General features: G+C 38.8%; 5 protein-coding genes across 8 annotated transcripts; 4 read left to right on the top strand and 1 right to left on the bottom strand.

Annotated features, from left to right (window-relative positions):
• The first annotated feature begins 855 nt into the window (after positions 1-855).
• LOC103334003 (uncharacterized) lies at positions 856-5,284 on the top strand. 3 transcript variants are annotated; one of them, XM_008236918.2, is made up of 7 exons: positions 856-1,427; positions 2,257-3,023; positions 3,446-4,085; positions 4,184-4,284; positions 4,387-4,476; positions 4,581-4,708; positions 4,791-5,284. In XM_008236918.2, the coding sequence occupies exons 2-7, from the start codon at positions 2,358-2,360 to the stop codon at positions 4,921-4,923; spliced, it is 1,758 nt and encodes a 585-aa protein (XP_008235140.2). In that variant the 5' UTR covers positions 856-1,427; positions 2,257-2,357; the 3' UTR covers positions 4,924-5,284. The 3 variants fall into 3 exon arrangements, with proteins under 3 accessions (XP_008235140.2, XP_008235141.2, XP_008235139.2); XM_008236919.2 differs by having other exon boundaries at positions 891-1,427; positions 3,443-4,085; positions 4,881-5,284; XM_008236917.2 differs by having other exon boundaries at positions 895-1,427; positions 3,443-4,085.
• A 552-nt stretch (positions 5,285-5,836) lies between these two features.
• CLPP5 (nuclear encoded CLP protease 5) lies at positions 5,837-9,213 on the top strand. The gene is made up of 9 exons (XM_008236920.2): positions 5,837-6,103; positions 6,639-6,758; positions 6,866-6,980; positions 7,086-7,178; positions 7,316-7,361; positions 7,461-7,533; positions 8,100-8,134; positions 8,224-8,312; positions 8,758-9,213. The coding sequence occupies exons 1-9, from the start codon at positions 5,976-5,978 to the stop codon at positions 9,013-9,015; spliced, it is 957 nt and encodes a 318-aa protein (XP_008235142.1). The 5' UTR covers positions 5,837-5,975; the 3' UTR covers positions 9,016-9,213.
• A 923-nt stretch (positions 9,214-10,136) lies between these two features.
• Positions 10,137-11,790, bottom strand: LOC103334065 (uncharacterized). 2 transcript variants are annotated; one of them, XM_089053806.1, is made up of 3 exons: positions 11,430-11,790; positions 11,202-11,342; positions 10,137-10,908 (listed from the first exon to the last, which is right to left on the bottom strand). In XM_089053806.1, exons 1-3 carry the CDS (start codon positions 11,507-11,509, stop codon positions 10,335-10,337), a joined length of 795 nt encoding a protein of 264 aa, XP_088909932.1. In that variant the 5' UTR covers positions 11,510-11,790; the 3' UTR covers positions 10,137-10,334. The 2 variants fall into 2 exon arrangements, with proteins under 2 accessions (XP_088909932.1, XP_008235213.2); XM_008236991.2 differs by having other exon boundaries at positions 10,137-10,920; positions 11,430-11,788.
• Positions 11,791-13,186: 1,396 nt separating this feature from the next.
• On the top strand, positions 13,187-14,353 carry LOC103334005 (uncharacterized). The gene has a single exon (XM_008236921.2). The coding sequence runs from the start codon at positions 13,221-13,223 to the stop codon at positions 14,130-14,132; it is 912 nt and encodes a 303-aa protein (XP_008235143.2). The 5' UTR covers positions 13,187-13,220; the 3' UTR covers positions 14,133-14,353.
• Positions 14,354-14,473: 120 nt separating this feature from the next.
• Positions 14,474-17,156, top strand: LOC103334066 (DELLA protein RGL1-like). The gene has a single exon (XM_008236992.2). The coding sequence runs from the start codon at positions 15,167-15,169 to the stop codon at positions 17,078-17,080; it is 1,914 nt and encodes a 637-aa protein (XP_008235214.2). The 5' UTR covers positions 14,474-15,166; the 3' UTR covers positions 17,081-17,156.
• The last annotated feature ends 196 nt before the right edge of the window (positions 17,157-17,352 follow it).

The following is a 17,352-nucleotide window of genomic DNA, read 5'->3' as shown; positions in this document are numbered from 1 at the left end:
TATTTTGTCCTATTTGAATTTCAGCAAATATCCCCCAACTTTACCCAGCAAAATTCTTTTACACATTCAACTCCAATTTTGCCCTTATTAATAAAATAAAAGCATTTCTTAAAAACAAAATGTACATTCAACAACTAAACAACCCCAACAAAGAGAAAATATTCCATATTTATCAGTTGTATACAATTATATGTTTATTTTTCTCTTTATGCAAATAACTGTATACAACTACTAATGCCAAAAATCTCTCCCAAAGTAGCCCCCATTCCCGACTCACCATTAATCCGCCACCTCCCTACTATTTTCCTCTTCTGCAACTCTCCATCTTGCTTCTCTTTCTGATATGGAGCATGTTGAAGTTTATCGCCAACATTGGGGCACCGATGGAGAAAGATTATTAGTGTGAGAGAGATGAGAGATAGGGAGAGAAGAAGCATATGAGAGTGGGGTGGTGGTGGTGAGTTGATGACAAGGTTAAACCATTTATTTTTTAGGTGATCTTTCGATGATGATTTTTATAAAAGATGAAATATCAAATTGAAAGTTGTATAAATCTTTGATTAATATATGAAAAGTTAACAATAACATTGTGTTTGTCTATATTTTATCGATAACAATTAGATGAATAAACGATTCCTTATTTGATTTATTTTCCGCAGAAATGATCATCAAAGCACACTTAAATATGAGAATAATGGGATGAGAGGGAACATGGAAATGGAAGTTCTAGCGTTGTCCAAGAAAAAAATGATCCATTAGTAGCAGTCCAATCACGCCCCAGTCCATGTGGAAATAAAATAATAGAAACGAAGTCGCTAACATAAGCCGATTGTGCGCAGTGTCTTAACCTGCGCATACACTTGCAGCATAACCTTGTGTAGAAGAGGAGGGAAATAAAAAAGGAAAGCGAAGGAAAGAGAGAGAGAGTGAGAGAGAAAGAGGATTGAGTTGTTACTGAGTGGGTTGAACGAGTTGGGTGACCGATCAACAAAAGAAAGAAACAACAAAGACCAATCTAAACAAAATAAAAACCACAGGAGGGGTTTGGGGTTGGGGTCGGGGAAAACTTGGGCTTTGGGTCTTTGGTGTGGAATTAGCAAAATGGTGAACACGAAGATTATTAGCCCTTCCTCTCCTTTACCACCACCACCTCCTTTCTCTCTCTCACATTACCCTAAAAACTCCAACTCTGACTCTATCTCTTTCCCATTCTCTAACCCTAACTCCGCGTGTCTCTATCCACACCAGACACCACCATATTCTTTTTACTCACCCACCCAATTTTATTTCCCAGTCATTATCTCTCTGCGTCTCTCTCTCTCTCTCTGCTTTGCCTCTCGGGGTTTACTTCCTTTCTTCTTTCGGAATGTTTGCGCTTTCTTTCACTGCGGCGACTTCTGGTGTCCCAATTCAGTTCGATTCATAAGGTATTGGATCGGTCTTTTGCTTGAGTTTTCGTTGATTATGTGAGGTTTTTCTATCTGGGTAATTTGATTTTAATATGTTACAGCGGGTTTTGGGTTGTTTTTTGTTATTGGTTTTCTCTTTGTTCTGATGAATGATGAGTGTGTCATTGGGCGTATGTATGCTGATTATGTTTTATATTGGTCACTTGTTTAAGGTTTGGATGTATGTGTTCTTGTGGTTCGCTTGCTTTAAATTTCACAATTATTTATGTGGGGTTGATTTCGATTGCTTCTAAATTATGTGAATGGATGTTTTGGGGTTTTTGTTCTAGTGTTCAATGGGCGTTTTGCTTCTGGTTTGTTTCGTTTTGGGTGGGCTTTTGTCATATATGAATTCATTGAATTTTAGCTAGAACCCGCTTTGGTTTCTTTTATAAGTTTTAGGTTTTGTAATGCCCCATTTTTTGCATTTGAATGTCTTCGATTTAATTGTTGTAGTTTTTGTGTGTTATATGTTAGCAACTAAGGCACAATTTTCTAGGATTCTGGGTTTTCACCTGTATACTTTGATCAACTAACCAAAAAAATTTGTGTTATTGCCAAGAGCTTTTGTTAAACACCCTTAACCCTTCCAAAAACCTAAATTGTTTTTAATTTTCTTCCATTCCAAATTGGTTGTCATAGTTTAATACTATGTTTGCTGTTTGTTCTCATGGTTTTCATATAATGAATGCTTCACATCCTTATCCCTCTGTTGCTCTATGTTACTGAAAATAACAGCATATGATTTGTTTATTTATAATTGTGCAAATAGTTATATATGTTTCCTTCTTTTTTTTTTGTTGGGTAGGGATTTTGGCATCGCTGGAGTACTTCGTTGGTGTGTTTTTTCTTATTCATGTTTTGATAAGTAGTGGCATCACAAGAATTGGGCTGTAACAACTCTCCGTCATGGAAAACATTAGCAATAGTCATAGATTGGACAGTATCAGCAATGCTGTAAGAAGGAAGAGAAGTCAAACTTTTCGCCGACCTCGACCTGATTCACAGCAATACAACGAACTCCATGATCAGTCATCATTGTCATCAGCGACACCTTCAGATGATCAGAGCAAGGTCTCAAGTGATGAGAATGCAGGTTGTGATGCCAATTCTAAAAGAAAAGAGTGTAGTCTTAATGAATGTATGGCCAGGGTTTCCTCTGCTGTAGGCAACGGCGAAAAACCTCACAAAAATGATAGTAAGGATGGTGAATTTAATTCATTTTACAATAATGAGCCAGGACGAAATGGGATCAATAACAAAAGGTCTAGCGAAGGTGTCCTTGCTCCTGCTAATTGGAAAAGCACAAGCATAATGAAGGATGGTTTGATATCAGAGTCAAGAAGTGCTGATGCATTTGACGGGATGAATGGTGAAAGTCCAAGTACTAGGTTGTCAGGATTAGATGGATTTGGAAATGAGAACAAGGTAAAAAAGGTTAAGCTCAAGGTTGGTGGTGTCACACGTACAATTCAGGCCAACTCTGCATTCAATGGTACAGCAGAGGGTGGGTCTTCTACGAAGACTTCTCGATTGTCAGATGTGTCTAGACAGCGGCAGAAGCCAAATCTTCTGGTAATAAACTATTGCTCTTTCATAGTGAGTAACGGAATCACTATCGTCCCAATTATACCAAGAGGATTTTAAGTTTTTTTTCTTCTTCACTTGCATCATCTTATTTGCGATTGATGCATATGGGTTATGGGCCATTAATGTCTGAGTTGTTGAAAATTTTGAATTTTTAGTGTATTTATTATAAAAGAATGTTTATTTTGTGTTAAAAAGTTTTGATAATCAAAGCGACTGTTGGTATGACCCAGATCAGAGTATCTACTTGTCACCACGTGGACCGTTTTAATTGGATAAGTGGAAATTTAGAATATGTTATGTATGGAAAATTATCCTTTGCATTTATGTGTGCATATTTACAAAATAAATGCATTTTATTATTGTTAGTCTGTTGAGATCTTTTCTGTAAACAAATTTTGCCATAGCAGGAAAATTCAGATGATAATCATTCCCCTTCAGATAAGAAGAGCGGCTTAAAAGGAATTCCGTGGAAGGATTTTTCGAGAAGTGGTTTCAGTCTTGGGAGGGATAATTGTTCGATGGGCAGGATATCGGGAAAAAACACCTCTGGAAAGGAAGGAGATAGATCTGAACCAGTTCGTAAGAGCAAGCGGGTGCCTAAGAGGCGTGTTCTTGATGGAGAATTTGGAGATGATGAAGAGGATGACGAGATTCGGTATCTGGAGAAACTCAAAACATCGAAGGTTACTGCAGGGTATAGAGAAGATGACGAAGAGTCTAGCAAGAAACATAGAAAACTTTCTGCAGTTTCTAATATTGATAATGCTGGTGCATCAAGGTCGGGAAAAGACCTTAAGAAGAAGTCGAGAACAGATAGAGCATCTGGAGACACTGATTATGAGGAAGATGAAGATTCATTATCTGATGGTGAGCTTGAAGGTAAAAAGAAACAGAAGAAGGAATCTGTTGACTCTTTGATGGATGGTAAGAAGGAAATGACTCTCACAACTCGTCAACGGGCCCTTCAGTCAAGCAAAGATGTCTCTTCATCCCCTGGTTCAAGCTTAATTGAGTTTCCAAATGGATTACCACCTGCACCGTCTAGAAGTGAGCTTTTCCACCAATATTTTGTATACTTTAAAATTCTTTCGTTAGTGTAGTTAATTGTAATATTTCCATTTTATGATTGTTGTGGTTGATCACAGAGCAAAAGGGGAAACTTTCGGACGTGGAGCAGCAACTGAAGAAAGCTGAGGCTGCTCAGAGACGCAGACTGCAGGTTGAGAAGGCTGCTAGGGAATCAGAGGTATGCTTTATTTTGCTCTTTATTCCTTTGTCATTTTCCTTTAATTTATTTGGAGTTCTTGAATTGGAGATCAGCCTTTATTTTTGTTATTGAATTATGTAGGCTGAGGCTATTAGAAAAATACTCGGTCAAGATTCCAGCAGGAAGAAGCGCGAAGACAAGATAAAGAAGCGCCAAGAAGAATTGGCACAGGTATTGTAAACTATGGGATGTATCCCTCCTTCCCTCCCCCCCTTGTGCTTCTGCCTCTGTAAAATGCTAGCAGTTCCATCTTGTACTCACTGTACTTTATGCAGGAGAAGGCTGCTAACATGTTGACACTTCCATCAAACTCCATCAGATACGTGATGGGGCCAACGGGGACTGTAGTGACATTCTCTAATGATATGGGTCTCCCCAGTTTATTTGACTCTAAACCCTGCAGGTAATTCTTTTTGTTGCTAGTTTTACCCAATATCTATGCTCGTTTGGTGATGGTCTTAACATCTTGTGGTATGGAAATTCAGTTATCCTCCTCCGCGTGAGAATTGTGCGGGTCCATCATGTACCAACCCGTACAAGTATAGGGATTCTAAGTCAAAGCTTCCTCTTTGCAGTCTTAAGTGCTACAAGGCAATCCAGGAAACGATGCAAGCATAAACTACGGGCTAATGTCGGCAACAACCTTGTTTTAGCCTTCAAGTATGCTGGTAACTTCTGCAGATGTCTAAGTACAGATTTTGGGGTTGGTGGGAGAACATTCTTAGCTCGGTGTAGAGAAGTTTATACAAGTACACATTGTTTTTCGGCTGTAATAAGCCTCTAGGGTTAATATATAAATAATACCTTCCATGTTTTATGATACCTGAGTTTTTTTGTTGTGGTTTTGGAAAGGTTCATTTTCATGGTGAGACAAGCCTGTGCCCTGTTTGTTATTTATATTAACTTTGGGTTCATTCGGCGTAGTGTAACATTATAAAGTTGAGAAATTTATAATAAATAGAAGTTTCTGACCATTCAATTTGATCTAACCTTGTCACAAACTGACTTCAGTTCAACTTAATATTCCATATTATTTAAATGTCCATATGTCATTGTAGAAAGCAAAAAATAAAATAGTTCTCCTTTCATATTGCAATTTGCATCCGCATTCCAATCGTGTTTTCAGCAAAGTTAAAAAAAGATATATTGGCGATGCCTCTTCTTTTTATTTGAATATGTTCTCAATACTTCAGAGGCTATTTTTTAAATACAAGCAATGCCATGGGGTTTTCTCAATACTTGAGGCTTTAGTTAACAAAAATTCAATTATTACCCTCATAAATGATAAGATAACCAAAAAAAAAAAAAATTTGATGATGGAGAACTAAAATAGAACAGTTTTATTAAAAAAAGTTTCAATTTTTTTTAAAATTCAAGTGTTATTTTCAAAAATAATTTTATTTATGTGCTCCACAAATAGTGGAAAACTGTGGGCTAGATTTTATTGGGCCATGGCCTTTAGGCTTTGATGGAAAAATGGCCCAATGCAATAGAATCAGAAAAGCGCCAGGACAAGATATTACAGTGGAAGGTGGTAAGTTGTTGCTTGCTCCAACACTCCACTCTCCAGAGTGTACTCTGCCGCCGTGAGCCCTGAGCTTTATTTTGCAGATAAGGCGCCTACAATTTAACTTCATTGCTTACTTCATTTACGTTAAGATAAAACAAAAATGTCGCAGACGTGCGTTTCCACATCGGCCTCGTCTCTCAGATTCAACTCCCTTGGCTTCGTCCCAAACCCTAGCTCGTCTCCCCAACCACAGGCCCTCTCTCTCCCCTTCCAACGCTTACCTTCAAGGTACTTTCTCACTAACTTTAATTTCTATATGTTAATTTTGAATTTTAACTCTTCTTTTTCTCGATGCTTGGTTTTTAGAGAATATTCATTCATTTCTGATTTTGAATTTGTTAACATCTTCATTATTTAGTGAGTCTCATCTTTATAGCCTTAATATAACTATGTGGACTGGTTAAGATTAGGAATTTCATATTTTGCGGCAAACCCAATAATCCAACTAATTGCTGAGAAAGGGGATGGGGATATTTGAAAGTTATGAGTTGTATTTGTATGTTTGGTCCTCGGTGTTGTATTGTTTATCTGGGAGTTTGGGGAACTTCTTCAGCTGAAGCTCACTTTATAGGGAGTTACCAATCATATGGGATGCTGACACTTTGAATTTCTCCTAACCCAATTCTTTATATTTTATATCTCTACTTTATTCTTGAAATTTTGGAAATTTTGTCAAATTTTACCACAACATAAAGAAAAACTTATGGGTTTATTTCCAGCTTATTGGGGTTGGATAAAACATTACGGTTTTAATGTTTTGCAGGAAATTGAATAAGTTAGTTGGGAAGAGCAAAAATCTCCAAAGTTCTCCAGTGAAAGCTATTTACTCTGGTGAACATTGGGCACCAGAAAGGAGTTCTCGTCAAGGAATTTGGTCCATAAGGTGGGTTTATTGTTGATTCATCCCTGCATGATTAATCTTTTCTTGGATAAGAAAGCTCATGCATATCTTTCGTTTATGTTTATGTCAATTTGAATCTGATGCTGTAGGGAGGATGTGCAAGTTCCATCTTCTCCATACTTTCCAGCATATGCACAGGGACAGGGCCCACCCCCTATGGTGCAAGAACGCTTTCAGGGTGTTATTAGTCAGCTTTTCCAGCATGTAAGGAGTAGCTTTTGGTGTTTTTCCCCTGTGGAATTTGGTGGGTTCTGCGCCTGTAGATAGTTTATTTTAACTAATGCTTTTCTTGTTAATTTTTTTTGTCAGAGAATAATACGTTGTGGGGGAGCTGTTGATGATGATATGGCAAACATAATTGTTGCTCAACTTCTTTACCTTGATGCTGTTGATCCTAAGAAGGTCTGTGCTATTCCATTTCTGCTCTTCGCTTGTACTGACTCTCTCTTCCTCTTGCATGCATCATGCAGTGATTTTTGGAATTGTACAGCATTGTGCAATTGATTGATCGGTTAGTGTGTCTTCTGATTTTTGAACAGGACATTGTCATGTATGTAAATTCACCAGGAGGATCTGTTACTGCTGGTATGATCTATCCTAGGAAACCGTCTTGCTATGTTTACAGTTTTTGTTCGTAAGGCAGTTTTGTATATTACTTGAATAACTAGCTCTTTATCTGCTTAGGTATGGCCATTTTTGACACTATGAGGCATATACGACCTGATGTATCCACTGTATGTGTTGGGCTTGCAGCTAGGTACATGCGCCTATAATACTCTTCTCTTCCCCCTGTTACTATTAATGAGTCTTCACGTGTGTGTCTGTATGTCTTTGGTGTTAACTTATATAGATATAATTAGCGGTGTTGGTAATGAAAAATTATTCTAAACATGTTTCTATTTCCTGCCTCAAGATACGTTTGACTTGATTTTTTGTTCTTTGCTTTTCTATTCCTCCTCTGCCTTATCTTTGTGGGTGGTGCAGCTGGTCATTACTATTCTGCCTTTGATTTTTCTCCCATTTTGTCTAGAATTTGTAAGGGTGGTTTATTTATCATTCTTATGGCTGTATAGCCTGTATGGGCTAAAGATGCTGAGGCAGATTTAAGCTTCAAGTGTTGCTAGTTTGTGAAAGATTACATTTGCTGAATGCGTATAAGACTGATATATTAATATCATATTACTGGATGGCTTTGCATTCAGATCTTTAAATAGCTGTTTGTTGATGGCCAAAATTCTTACTTTTTGCTAATGTTAGCATCCAAAAAAAAGGTTTTGACCACTCATCAGTGATTGATATATGTTTTTGCCTTTTCATGAACAGCATGGGGGCTTTCCTGCTCAGCGCTGGTACCAAAGGTAACCAATCCATGTTGTGCCTGTGACTTGTATAATTTGTGGTTTTGTGTCCTGAAGTTGCTAAATATTTTTGGGTTTTTTCACTGAAGGAAAAAGGTACAGCTTGCCAAATTCGAGGATAATGATCCATCAGCCTCTTGGTGGAGCTCAAGGTGGGCAAACTGACATAGATATTCAGGTATGTTACTTGTTTACATTTTTGAAACCTCTATCCATGTTGTCCAAAAGCCAAAAAGGAAAAATCTCTCAATATATAGTGGGGACCTCATGTTAATTTAACAATCACATCTTGCATAATCTTTAATTGCTGGCTATTATACCTGTTTATTTTGGTACTTAAACCTTTAAAGATTGAAGTAAAACTCATGATGTCTTGAAATTTTTTAACCCGCAATTAAAAAAATTATTATTATTATTGCTATGTGTTTTTTGGTGATGATTTATAGAAGATTTTAGTCCTATTATTTTCTTGAAGTGGCTTGGGTGCCTTATTTTGTACACCAATGGAGTTACATGTTTTTAAGAAGAAATCCTTGAAGTCTGTAATTCTTGTAAAATTTTTAAACACTTAGCAACTGAGTGATGGCAAATAAGATTGATTAAAGAGTTGACATGCTGTACAGGCAAATGAGATGCTGCATCATAAGGCAAACTTGAACGGTTATCTCTCCTACCACACTGGTCAAAGTCTTGAAAAGATCAATCAAGACACAGATCGTGATTTCTTCATGAGTGCGAAGGAAGCCAAAGATTATGGGCTTATAGATGGTGTGATATCGAATCCTCTCAAAGCTTTCCAACCTTTGGCAGCCACAACAGCAAGTGAAGATGAATCAGCTGAGCAAACTGTTGCGGAAAGTAAAGGTGAATCGAGTGTCTGAACTTCTCCGGCTGTGGCAAGTACCGACAGGGCTATGTTGTAGAGTTATATGGGAAGGAGAGTAACATTTACGGAGTTCGTTTTTAATGCTGAATGATGTTAATATCCGTCAATCAGAGAAGAGAAATGTTGGTTTTGCTGTTAATTCCCTCTGAACTAATAATTGATTCATGAAAGAATAGAAAATTCCCTTAATGCATCTCGTGTTCTTTAAGCATCCTCTTAGGTCATGGTGATAATTATGACAATTGACTTGCTACCGATGCTTATGTCTGTAGTTTTCTCATTTGGGTTCGGATAAGCTACTTAAGAAGCTCAGATAAAACTCCAATCTGTGGAGGAGGAAGCGCCCGACTTTTCTGATTCCAACCAATTAATTACTGCCATCTTTAAAACTTAGGTGACGAGTACGGCAAATGCCTTGCATACATGGTCCCGGCGATTTGACAACTATGGGCAGTATTGAGTTCTATAATAGCAGAAAAACTTTCTTGTGACGGAGAGTCTTAACCGATATGGGCAGTATTGAGTTCTATAATAGCAGAAAAACTTTCTTGTGACGGAGAGTCTTAACCAATAATGCAATGACATATGAAAAAGTTATTTTGTGTGTTCATTGATCGAGATAGAAAAAGTGATATTCCATTTGCATGAAAGTTATGCAGATTCTTCCCACAAGCGGATATAATTGTTAGTTTTATGTTTTGGCTTTTTCTAGAGAGAATCTGCAACGATAAAACACCAAAAGCCAAATGCAGCATAGACTTTGTAGGTATCGAGATTCCAGAACCTAATCTTTTTGTATCAAAGGAAAATAGGAACAAAATGCCAAAGAAACAAACATCTTCCTCCACCAAATCAACCACCCATTGAATTTTTTTAAAAAGGAGCTTAGCCTGCTTTGATTGATCACATAACTCTCCGAAAAGAAGGACGAACGCCTTCCACCAAACCAAACCACTCAAAGAAAAAGAGAACACTCAACACCTCATCTCCAAAAGATGACTGAGAGCACTCGTGGACCTCGTGCCATCTTTAAATTAACTTATGAAAACCTCTGCCACTGTGTGTCTCTGTGTTTTTGTGGTGAAAGAGGGACCGCCCAGTCACCCACCCATTAACTTTTGCTCATGACAAAGTGATGCAACTTTCTCATTTCGAGAACCCAAAATGGGAAATATTAGAAAAGATGCCGACTAGAAACAAGCGCTGGTAGTGGGCTAAAGGCATGAAGATGACATATATATTAACAATATTTTGCTAGGTACATTGTTCTAAGGGCTGCAAACACTAAAAACACTAAAAACAAGTCCACTGGGATCAAGAGGGGACAGAGGGAATCCTTTCAAGGGAGAGATTGCTCCTCATGAAGCTTGGGAAAGATGAAAATGTGGGTAGTTCTTCAAGCTCATCAAAGAAGTCATTTTCTTCAGATTTGGGTGTTGAGAAGCTCATGAGCTGGGAATAAGAGAGGGGCTCTTCATCCAAGAGGAACCCAAGAGTGCTAGAGACATGGGTTTTCTCTAGGAAAGGGTCTTCTTCTTGTTCAATCATAATATTTTGGGAAGACCTAATTGGGGACTGAATGTAGTGAAAATGATCTTCATGATCACTTTTCATTGCAGGATGGTCTTCTAGTTTTCCTTGTTTTTCTTCTTTCTCTTTCTCTGGCTCTTTCTCTTGCTCTTCTTTCTCTTGCTCTTCCTGTTTGGGAAGTAGGGCTGGGAGATTATGATCTTCAGTGCTGGGTTGCAATTGGGTCAAGTTAGTGGTGGAGGAGACATCAGGGCCTGGATGATTATGGCTACAAGTGTAGGTGATTATGAGCACTGAAGCATCAGTTTTGCTTCTCTCCACTTGTTTTTTGGCAGAACAACCCTTTGATGTACTGCACCTGTAGTAGCCTCTGCATCATCAGAGAGAATTAAAAAGCAGCAATATTTAAACAGAGAGTCCTAATTGTTAATCTCATTTCTGAAATTAAATACAGCCTCGCTTGCAAATTCTTGATGATATGTGATCAGAGATGATAACATGCATGACTACAAATAATGAACTGATAACTTTTTCTTTGGGGACTTTAAGATTTAATTAGAGGAAATTAAAAGATAAAATGTGAGGCCATGTAAGATGTTAAAATTAAGAGACCAATATTGATCATGAGCAAAAAGAAAAAAAGAAAAAAACCTTGGATAAGGTGATCCTTTGATAGGTTTTTGCCCATATTTCCTCCACGACCAAGAATCAGAAGGCGGCCCTTCGTTCTTTAGTTTCCCTACATTTGTTCCTATCTTCACTGTAACAACAGTCTTCTCATGAACCACCTTCCTATAACAATAAACGTATTTATGTGAAAAAAAAAGTAGTACTTATATGTAAGTTTTTTTGATGAAATATACACACACACACACACACCTTCTTTTGGATGCCTGACCTTCTGGCCTGAGTTCTTTTGGAACTTCTGAGTCTGGTTCTGGAGAGAGGGTTTCATCCATGCTGACTTTTCCTCCTTGGTTTTCTATCTTCTCTCTGTGTATGTATTCTGATAAAAATCTTAAGTAGGGTATAACAATAGTAGACAGTCACAGACTTTTGTTTTGTTTTGTTTTGTTTTTTTTTTTCTGGTGATGGAGGAAGTTGCAGAAGCAATAACTAAGGAAAATGGATCAAGATCAGACCTCCCAACTGATTAAGAGAGAGAGAGAAGGAGAAAGGGAAAGCAAAGGAGGAGGATAAGCTAGAGATGACAAATCAAAAATCCCAAGTTGCTTTCTCTCTTTCTTTTCACTCATTTAATATGAACTATATGCACACATCATATCACCACCTCACTCCTCCCTCCCTCATAGCCCCACCCCACCCCACCATCCAATATCATAGTCCACCCATTAGAACCATGCAAGTGATATTTCCATGGACAAAACATGTTGGCCCCATACACCTTTTGATGCATGATATAAAGACAACGAATGCATTTGGTAAAATTATATGTCACAACAAGAAGTGAACCTCCAACATCCAAAACCAAAACCCAAATATTTAATTGAGTTATTATCAAAACCAGATTAGTTAGCTGTAATGAGTTTTCCTTAACAACTAAGTCGTTGAAGTATAGTGGTAAGTATTCCCGCCTGTCACGTGGGTGACCCGGGTTCGATCCCTGGCAACCGCGAGTTCTTTGTAATTTTCTTTTTATAGCAGAATTGTTTGTAAATTTTTGGCCTGTTTACATAGGCAATGCTACTTTTATTTTGTATGCGAAAAATAGGATGGGACAAGTCAGAATCCCTCATGTGGTGAATTTATTTTTTTTGGGAAAAGAACACGACAGATTTGCCCCTGCGCTTATTTTACCGGTGGATTTGCCTTTTTAGCTGTGCGTGTACAAACAGAAGTCAGTCTCCTGTTCTGCTCGTGTGCGCTTATGGGGAATGGTAGCTGCCAGTGTCACACATGACATGAGGCTTAATTTCACAATTTGAGAATGAGAAGCTTCAAGTTTGAACTGGTCCAAGTATTCTATGATATGTATGTATGATGTATGAATCATGATATGAGTTTGGACCACCTAATTCATGGCGCTTATAAATTCTTGTTGATTAGATTCTTACAAGATTCCTTTTGTAGACGTCATGCCCTGGAAAAACCAAAACAAGTAGACATGGAGACCAGCGCAGGTCTTAATTTTGAAACCCAACAAGTAGTTTTGGGCCTAGCCGACATGAGCTCAAGCTCAACTATACACTATTATATATCAACTTGAAAAGATGTTCTTGGTGGACCGTTGAGTTGAGGTAAGCTTATTCTTCATCGTGATCACCAATATGTGTGTATATATTTATATAATAATAAGAGGCATATTCCACGACCAGACATAAAACATTTTGTTATGGACTAGGGTGACAGAATAGATATGCATGTCCCATGACCTGCCAAGGAAAGTTTCAAATTCAAATATTTAATGGAAATAATAAAAGATTCATGTTCATTCATATCCAGGAAATGATTGGGAATTAGGTGAGCTAGTAAGAAAGACGACCATGTCTAAGATGTCAACCATATAATGCAACCATGGGCGTGCACGCAACTAATTATTATGATCAAGCAAGTCATCATCAACTTTATATATATAATTTCTTCATAATTATTGTGCAGCAGAGACAAGACAAACTCGAGATATCACTTGGAATTTGGTTTAGAACAAAAATGAGTTTTCAAAACTATTTGGATTGGGAACAGAGGGCTAAGAAGCTCTTGATGAGTTTGACTAGCTTTCTAAAACAACCTTTCCACACTCTCACAATCACCCTTCTCAGTCTATTGCTTCCCCTCTCATTCCTCCTCCTAGCCAGGCTTTCTTGCGCTAACTATCTCCTAAACTTAAGCTTCACCCCTCTTCATCCTGATCCTAATTATAACACCACCACTACTAGTAGTACTCTATTTTCTCTGCTCCGCTACGCCACCCCTTCTCTTCTCTACTTTCTTGTTTCCATTGTCAGCACAGCCGCTTTCATCCATTGCCTAACAGGTAAAATTACCATCATAACCGAGTTCCCAACTCCCATTTTCCGTCCCCGTTTGTACACTGCCTGGATTTTCCTATGCACATTACAAGTCTGCGTTGGTTTGGGAATCGAAGGGAGCATAGCCGCGGGGATCAATGGCGCTACTTTAGGCGGCGTTGATGAGAGGATATGTCTGCTGAGCAGAGCAATATTTTTCCTGGGGTTGCATGAGACCATGCTCCATTGGTGCAGAGTTGTGGTGAAGCCGGTGGTGGACGACACGGTTTTTGGTGCAGCTAGAGGGGAAAAATGGGTTGAGAGGGTGGCAGTGGCTGCCAGCTTTGGTTGTATATGGTGGTGGAGGTTGAGGGACGAGGTGGAGTCTTTGGTCGTTGTAGCTAAGGCCAAAAGAGAGCTGTCAATGGGCATAGGTGTGGCTGACTTTGTTGGTTGGTGGTTATATTACCTCATTGTAACTATTGGAATGGTTAGAGTGGTGAAGGGTGTTATGTGGCTTTCCATGGTTTTGTTATGTAGGAGGAGATCAGGAGGAGGCAATTTTGCTAACAGTTGCGCAGAAGATCATGATCTTCAAGACAACAAGGTCTAAATCTCATAATCTGATTGGATCGATTGATTGATTATTTTGAGCACAGAAATATTCCCTCTTCTTTTCTTTCACACAGGAATTCGTAATTGTTCCAAACTTGTACTTTCTTTTTTCTTTTGTTTGTTTTTGTTTTTGTTTTTGTTTTTGGACAACAACTGTATCATAATATTTATTTAATTGTATGACTCTCGGCACCGGCAGATGTGCATTTTTTGTATATAGATTATGAACATGTCAAAATCAATCGTGAACGTCAACTAATAAGCCAAACACACACACCCTGTACATGTACATAAAAAGAGGCAAAACAAAGCTGAAAACTACACTATACCTTATGTTTATCAAAGCTGTAGATGTTACCGCAAAGGCACAAATTACCACTCAAATGTATGATTTAAAAAGATAAAAGTTCTTAGTTATCTTCTTCAATTGACAAGGTTACAGATGGTAATCTGATAATAAGAGAGTTACAGAGGGACTAATTACTGCTGTAGTCTTGTAGTTTCCTCATCAACCCTTTTATTTGTCTTCTCTCTGAGTTTGTCATTTTATTCTCCGTACTCATCCGGGGCAGTCACATCTTCTGGGTAGAATAATTTCATATCCCAATCTTGTTTGGCTAATCAACCTTGTAACTTTTGAGTAGAATAATTTCATAAAATGTGCTGCTTGGCAGTGATATGTGCTTATTTGTTTTTGTTCTTGCCTGCCTTTGTGGCAGAGTTTAGTTTAATATGTCATATGAAGGGTTTGTAAGGGTCTTTGTTTGGACAAGTTTTTGGCATTTCATGGTTGCTGGCTTTGTTGACAATATCGGAATATCACTATCATAGTTGCAATCCTCGCCTTCTTTTATTAGTGAAGGGTGCAAGGGTGCTTCAGTTATCATGCCTGTGATCGTTGTTATCAACCAAAGATACAACTTGATATGCGTCGATATTAATCCAGTCCCATAATCCTATTGATGATCACTTGAGACTTGAGAATACTTTTTCCAAATTTGCTTCTGCATATATTCTTATTCTCTGCAGAATATGGCTAATGCATTCTTCCCCTTCACACCGTTTGATTTCGGTGTCCTAGGTGGATTGACTCCCCAGCTTGAAGATTATGAGAAAGATCAGGAAGTGGCCTTCAAAGTGAAACCAGGGCATTTGTTTGCCATAGAAGAATTGGGGTTGGGAGAGGTGGATAGTGCTCTTTCTTCTGAACATGGTTTCCATCAAGAAGATAGTAAGGCCAAGAAAGGAGGACTATCATCCCATTTCTCCAAAGATCCCAAGCCAACTTATGCACTTTCGGATAATTTCAACTTTGATATCGTTTCTTCTGAACATGGTTTCCACCAATCTAACAAGTCCGAGAAAGGACTAGCTCATTTGTTCAATGATCAAGACCACCGCCATTACCAACAACACCACCATTACCAGCAGCAACAACCCAAGTCAAATTTGGATAATTTCAACTTTGATTTTGCCTTCCCACCAGCACAACCAATCCAGGATGGCACTCACCAGCTTACATATAACCAATTCGGAGGCTCAGACATTGCAGAAACCAACAAACACTTGCCCCATCAATCTTCCTTAGCAGTATTGGAGCTCCTCAACAGCTATGGTAGCGCGTTCAAGAAGTTGAGGGGAGAAAGAACAAGCAGCGACACAGGAAATGAAGCTGAAGCCTCCTCCTATGTGGGACAGCAAAAATTGTCAACCGAAGAGATCATGAGGGTTGCTGGAGCAAGGTATGTGCAATTCTCTAATCAGGGGTATGGTGACTTTTACCCTCTGCACCCTTTTGGCTACGCTCTTACGGGTCTGTCCGAAGAAGAAACAAAGGATGCGGAACTTGCTCACATACTTTTAGCTGCAGCAGAGAAGGTAGGCTACCAACAATTTGAACGCGCAAACAGACTGCTTCTTCGTTGTGAATGGATTGCATCCTTCAAAGGCAACCCTATTCAGAGGATCGTCTTCTACTTTGCTGAGGCACTTCGGGAGAGGATCGAAAGAGAAACAGGAAGCATCCCATCTAAGGCAGAAGAAATGTCTATATCTGGTCATGGACTGAGCACAAACCTCACATACCTTGCATACTACCAAGAAGTCCCTTTCCATTCCGTAATGCAGTTCACTGGGATCCAAGCCATAATCGAAAGTGTTGCCTTGGGGAGTAAGGTTCATTTGATAGATCTCGAGATCAGGAGTGGAGTGCAATGGACTGGGCTGATGGAATCACTTGCAGAACGAGAGGAATGTCCAGTTGAGCTTCTCACAATAACTGCTGTGGGAGTAGCGGGCAAGCAGAAGATAGAGGAGACAGGAAAAAGGCTAACAAGCGTTGCCGAGTCCCTGAACATACCCTTTCAGTTTAAGGCAGTGATTATTTCAGCCATGGAAGATATCAAAGACCAACTGTTTGATGTTGAAGATGATGAAGCCGTGGCTGTATACGCACCGTTAATACTGAGGACAATGATTTCAAGGCCTAGTTGCTTGGAAAATTTGATGAGGGTGATGAGAAATCTCACCCCTTGTATAATGGTGGTGATTGAAGTGGAAGCTAACCACAACTCACCGTCATTTGTGAACCGCTTCATCGATGCGCTGTTTTATTACAGTGCGTTTTTCGACTGCCTTGAGACTTGCATGAAACAGGAGTATAGAATGCTGACGGAAGACTTGCTCCGGGAGGGCATCCGAAACATTGTAGCGGCAGAGGGGAGTGAAAGGGTTGCTCGAAGTGTGAAAATGGATGTGTGGAGAGCCTTCTTTGCAAGGTTCGGAATGGTGGAAATGAACTTTAGTAATGCATCTTTGTATCAAGCTAGTTTAGTGGCTAAAAGGTTTGGTTGCCCTTCTTGCACACTTGATAGGAATGGCAAATGTCTCATTGTTGGGTGGAAGGGAACCCCAATTCATTCCGTTTCAGCTTGGAAGTTCCGTTGAGAATTGAGACAGATAGATAGATTTTTCAGTGTCTTCAAAACCATATGTAATATATGCTCTTGCTGAATAATGAAAGCAAAAACTTTTCATCCTTCCACAGCAACATCATATGACATGTAAATAACGTCTCCGCTCTTTTCAAGTATCATTCTGAATTGATCTTATACTTGTACCCAAAACAACCTCACACAATATCATCATCAACATAGAAATATGAGAATCAAACTCCCACCCGTACCAGTTCTGAATTTTTCCTCAGTGTTTGAATTGAA

The sequence above is a fragment of the Prunus mume genome, linkage group LG6 (assembly GCF_029339155.1).
Source record: "Prunus mume cultivar Tortuosa linkage group LG6, ASM2933915v1, whole genome shotgun sequence".
Taxonomy (NCBI): Eukaryota; Viridiplantae; Streptophyta; class Magnoliopsida; order Rosales; family Rosaceae; genus Prunus; species Prunus mume.
Note: the sequence above shows the minus strand (reverse complement) of the source record. Positions and strands in the feature narration are given on the sequence as shown.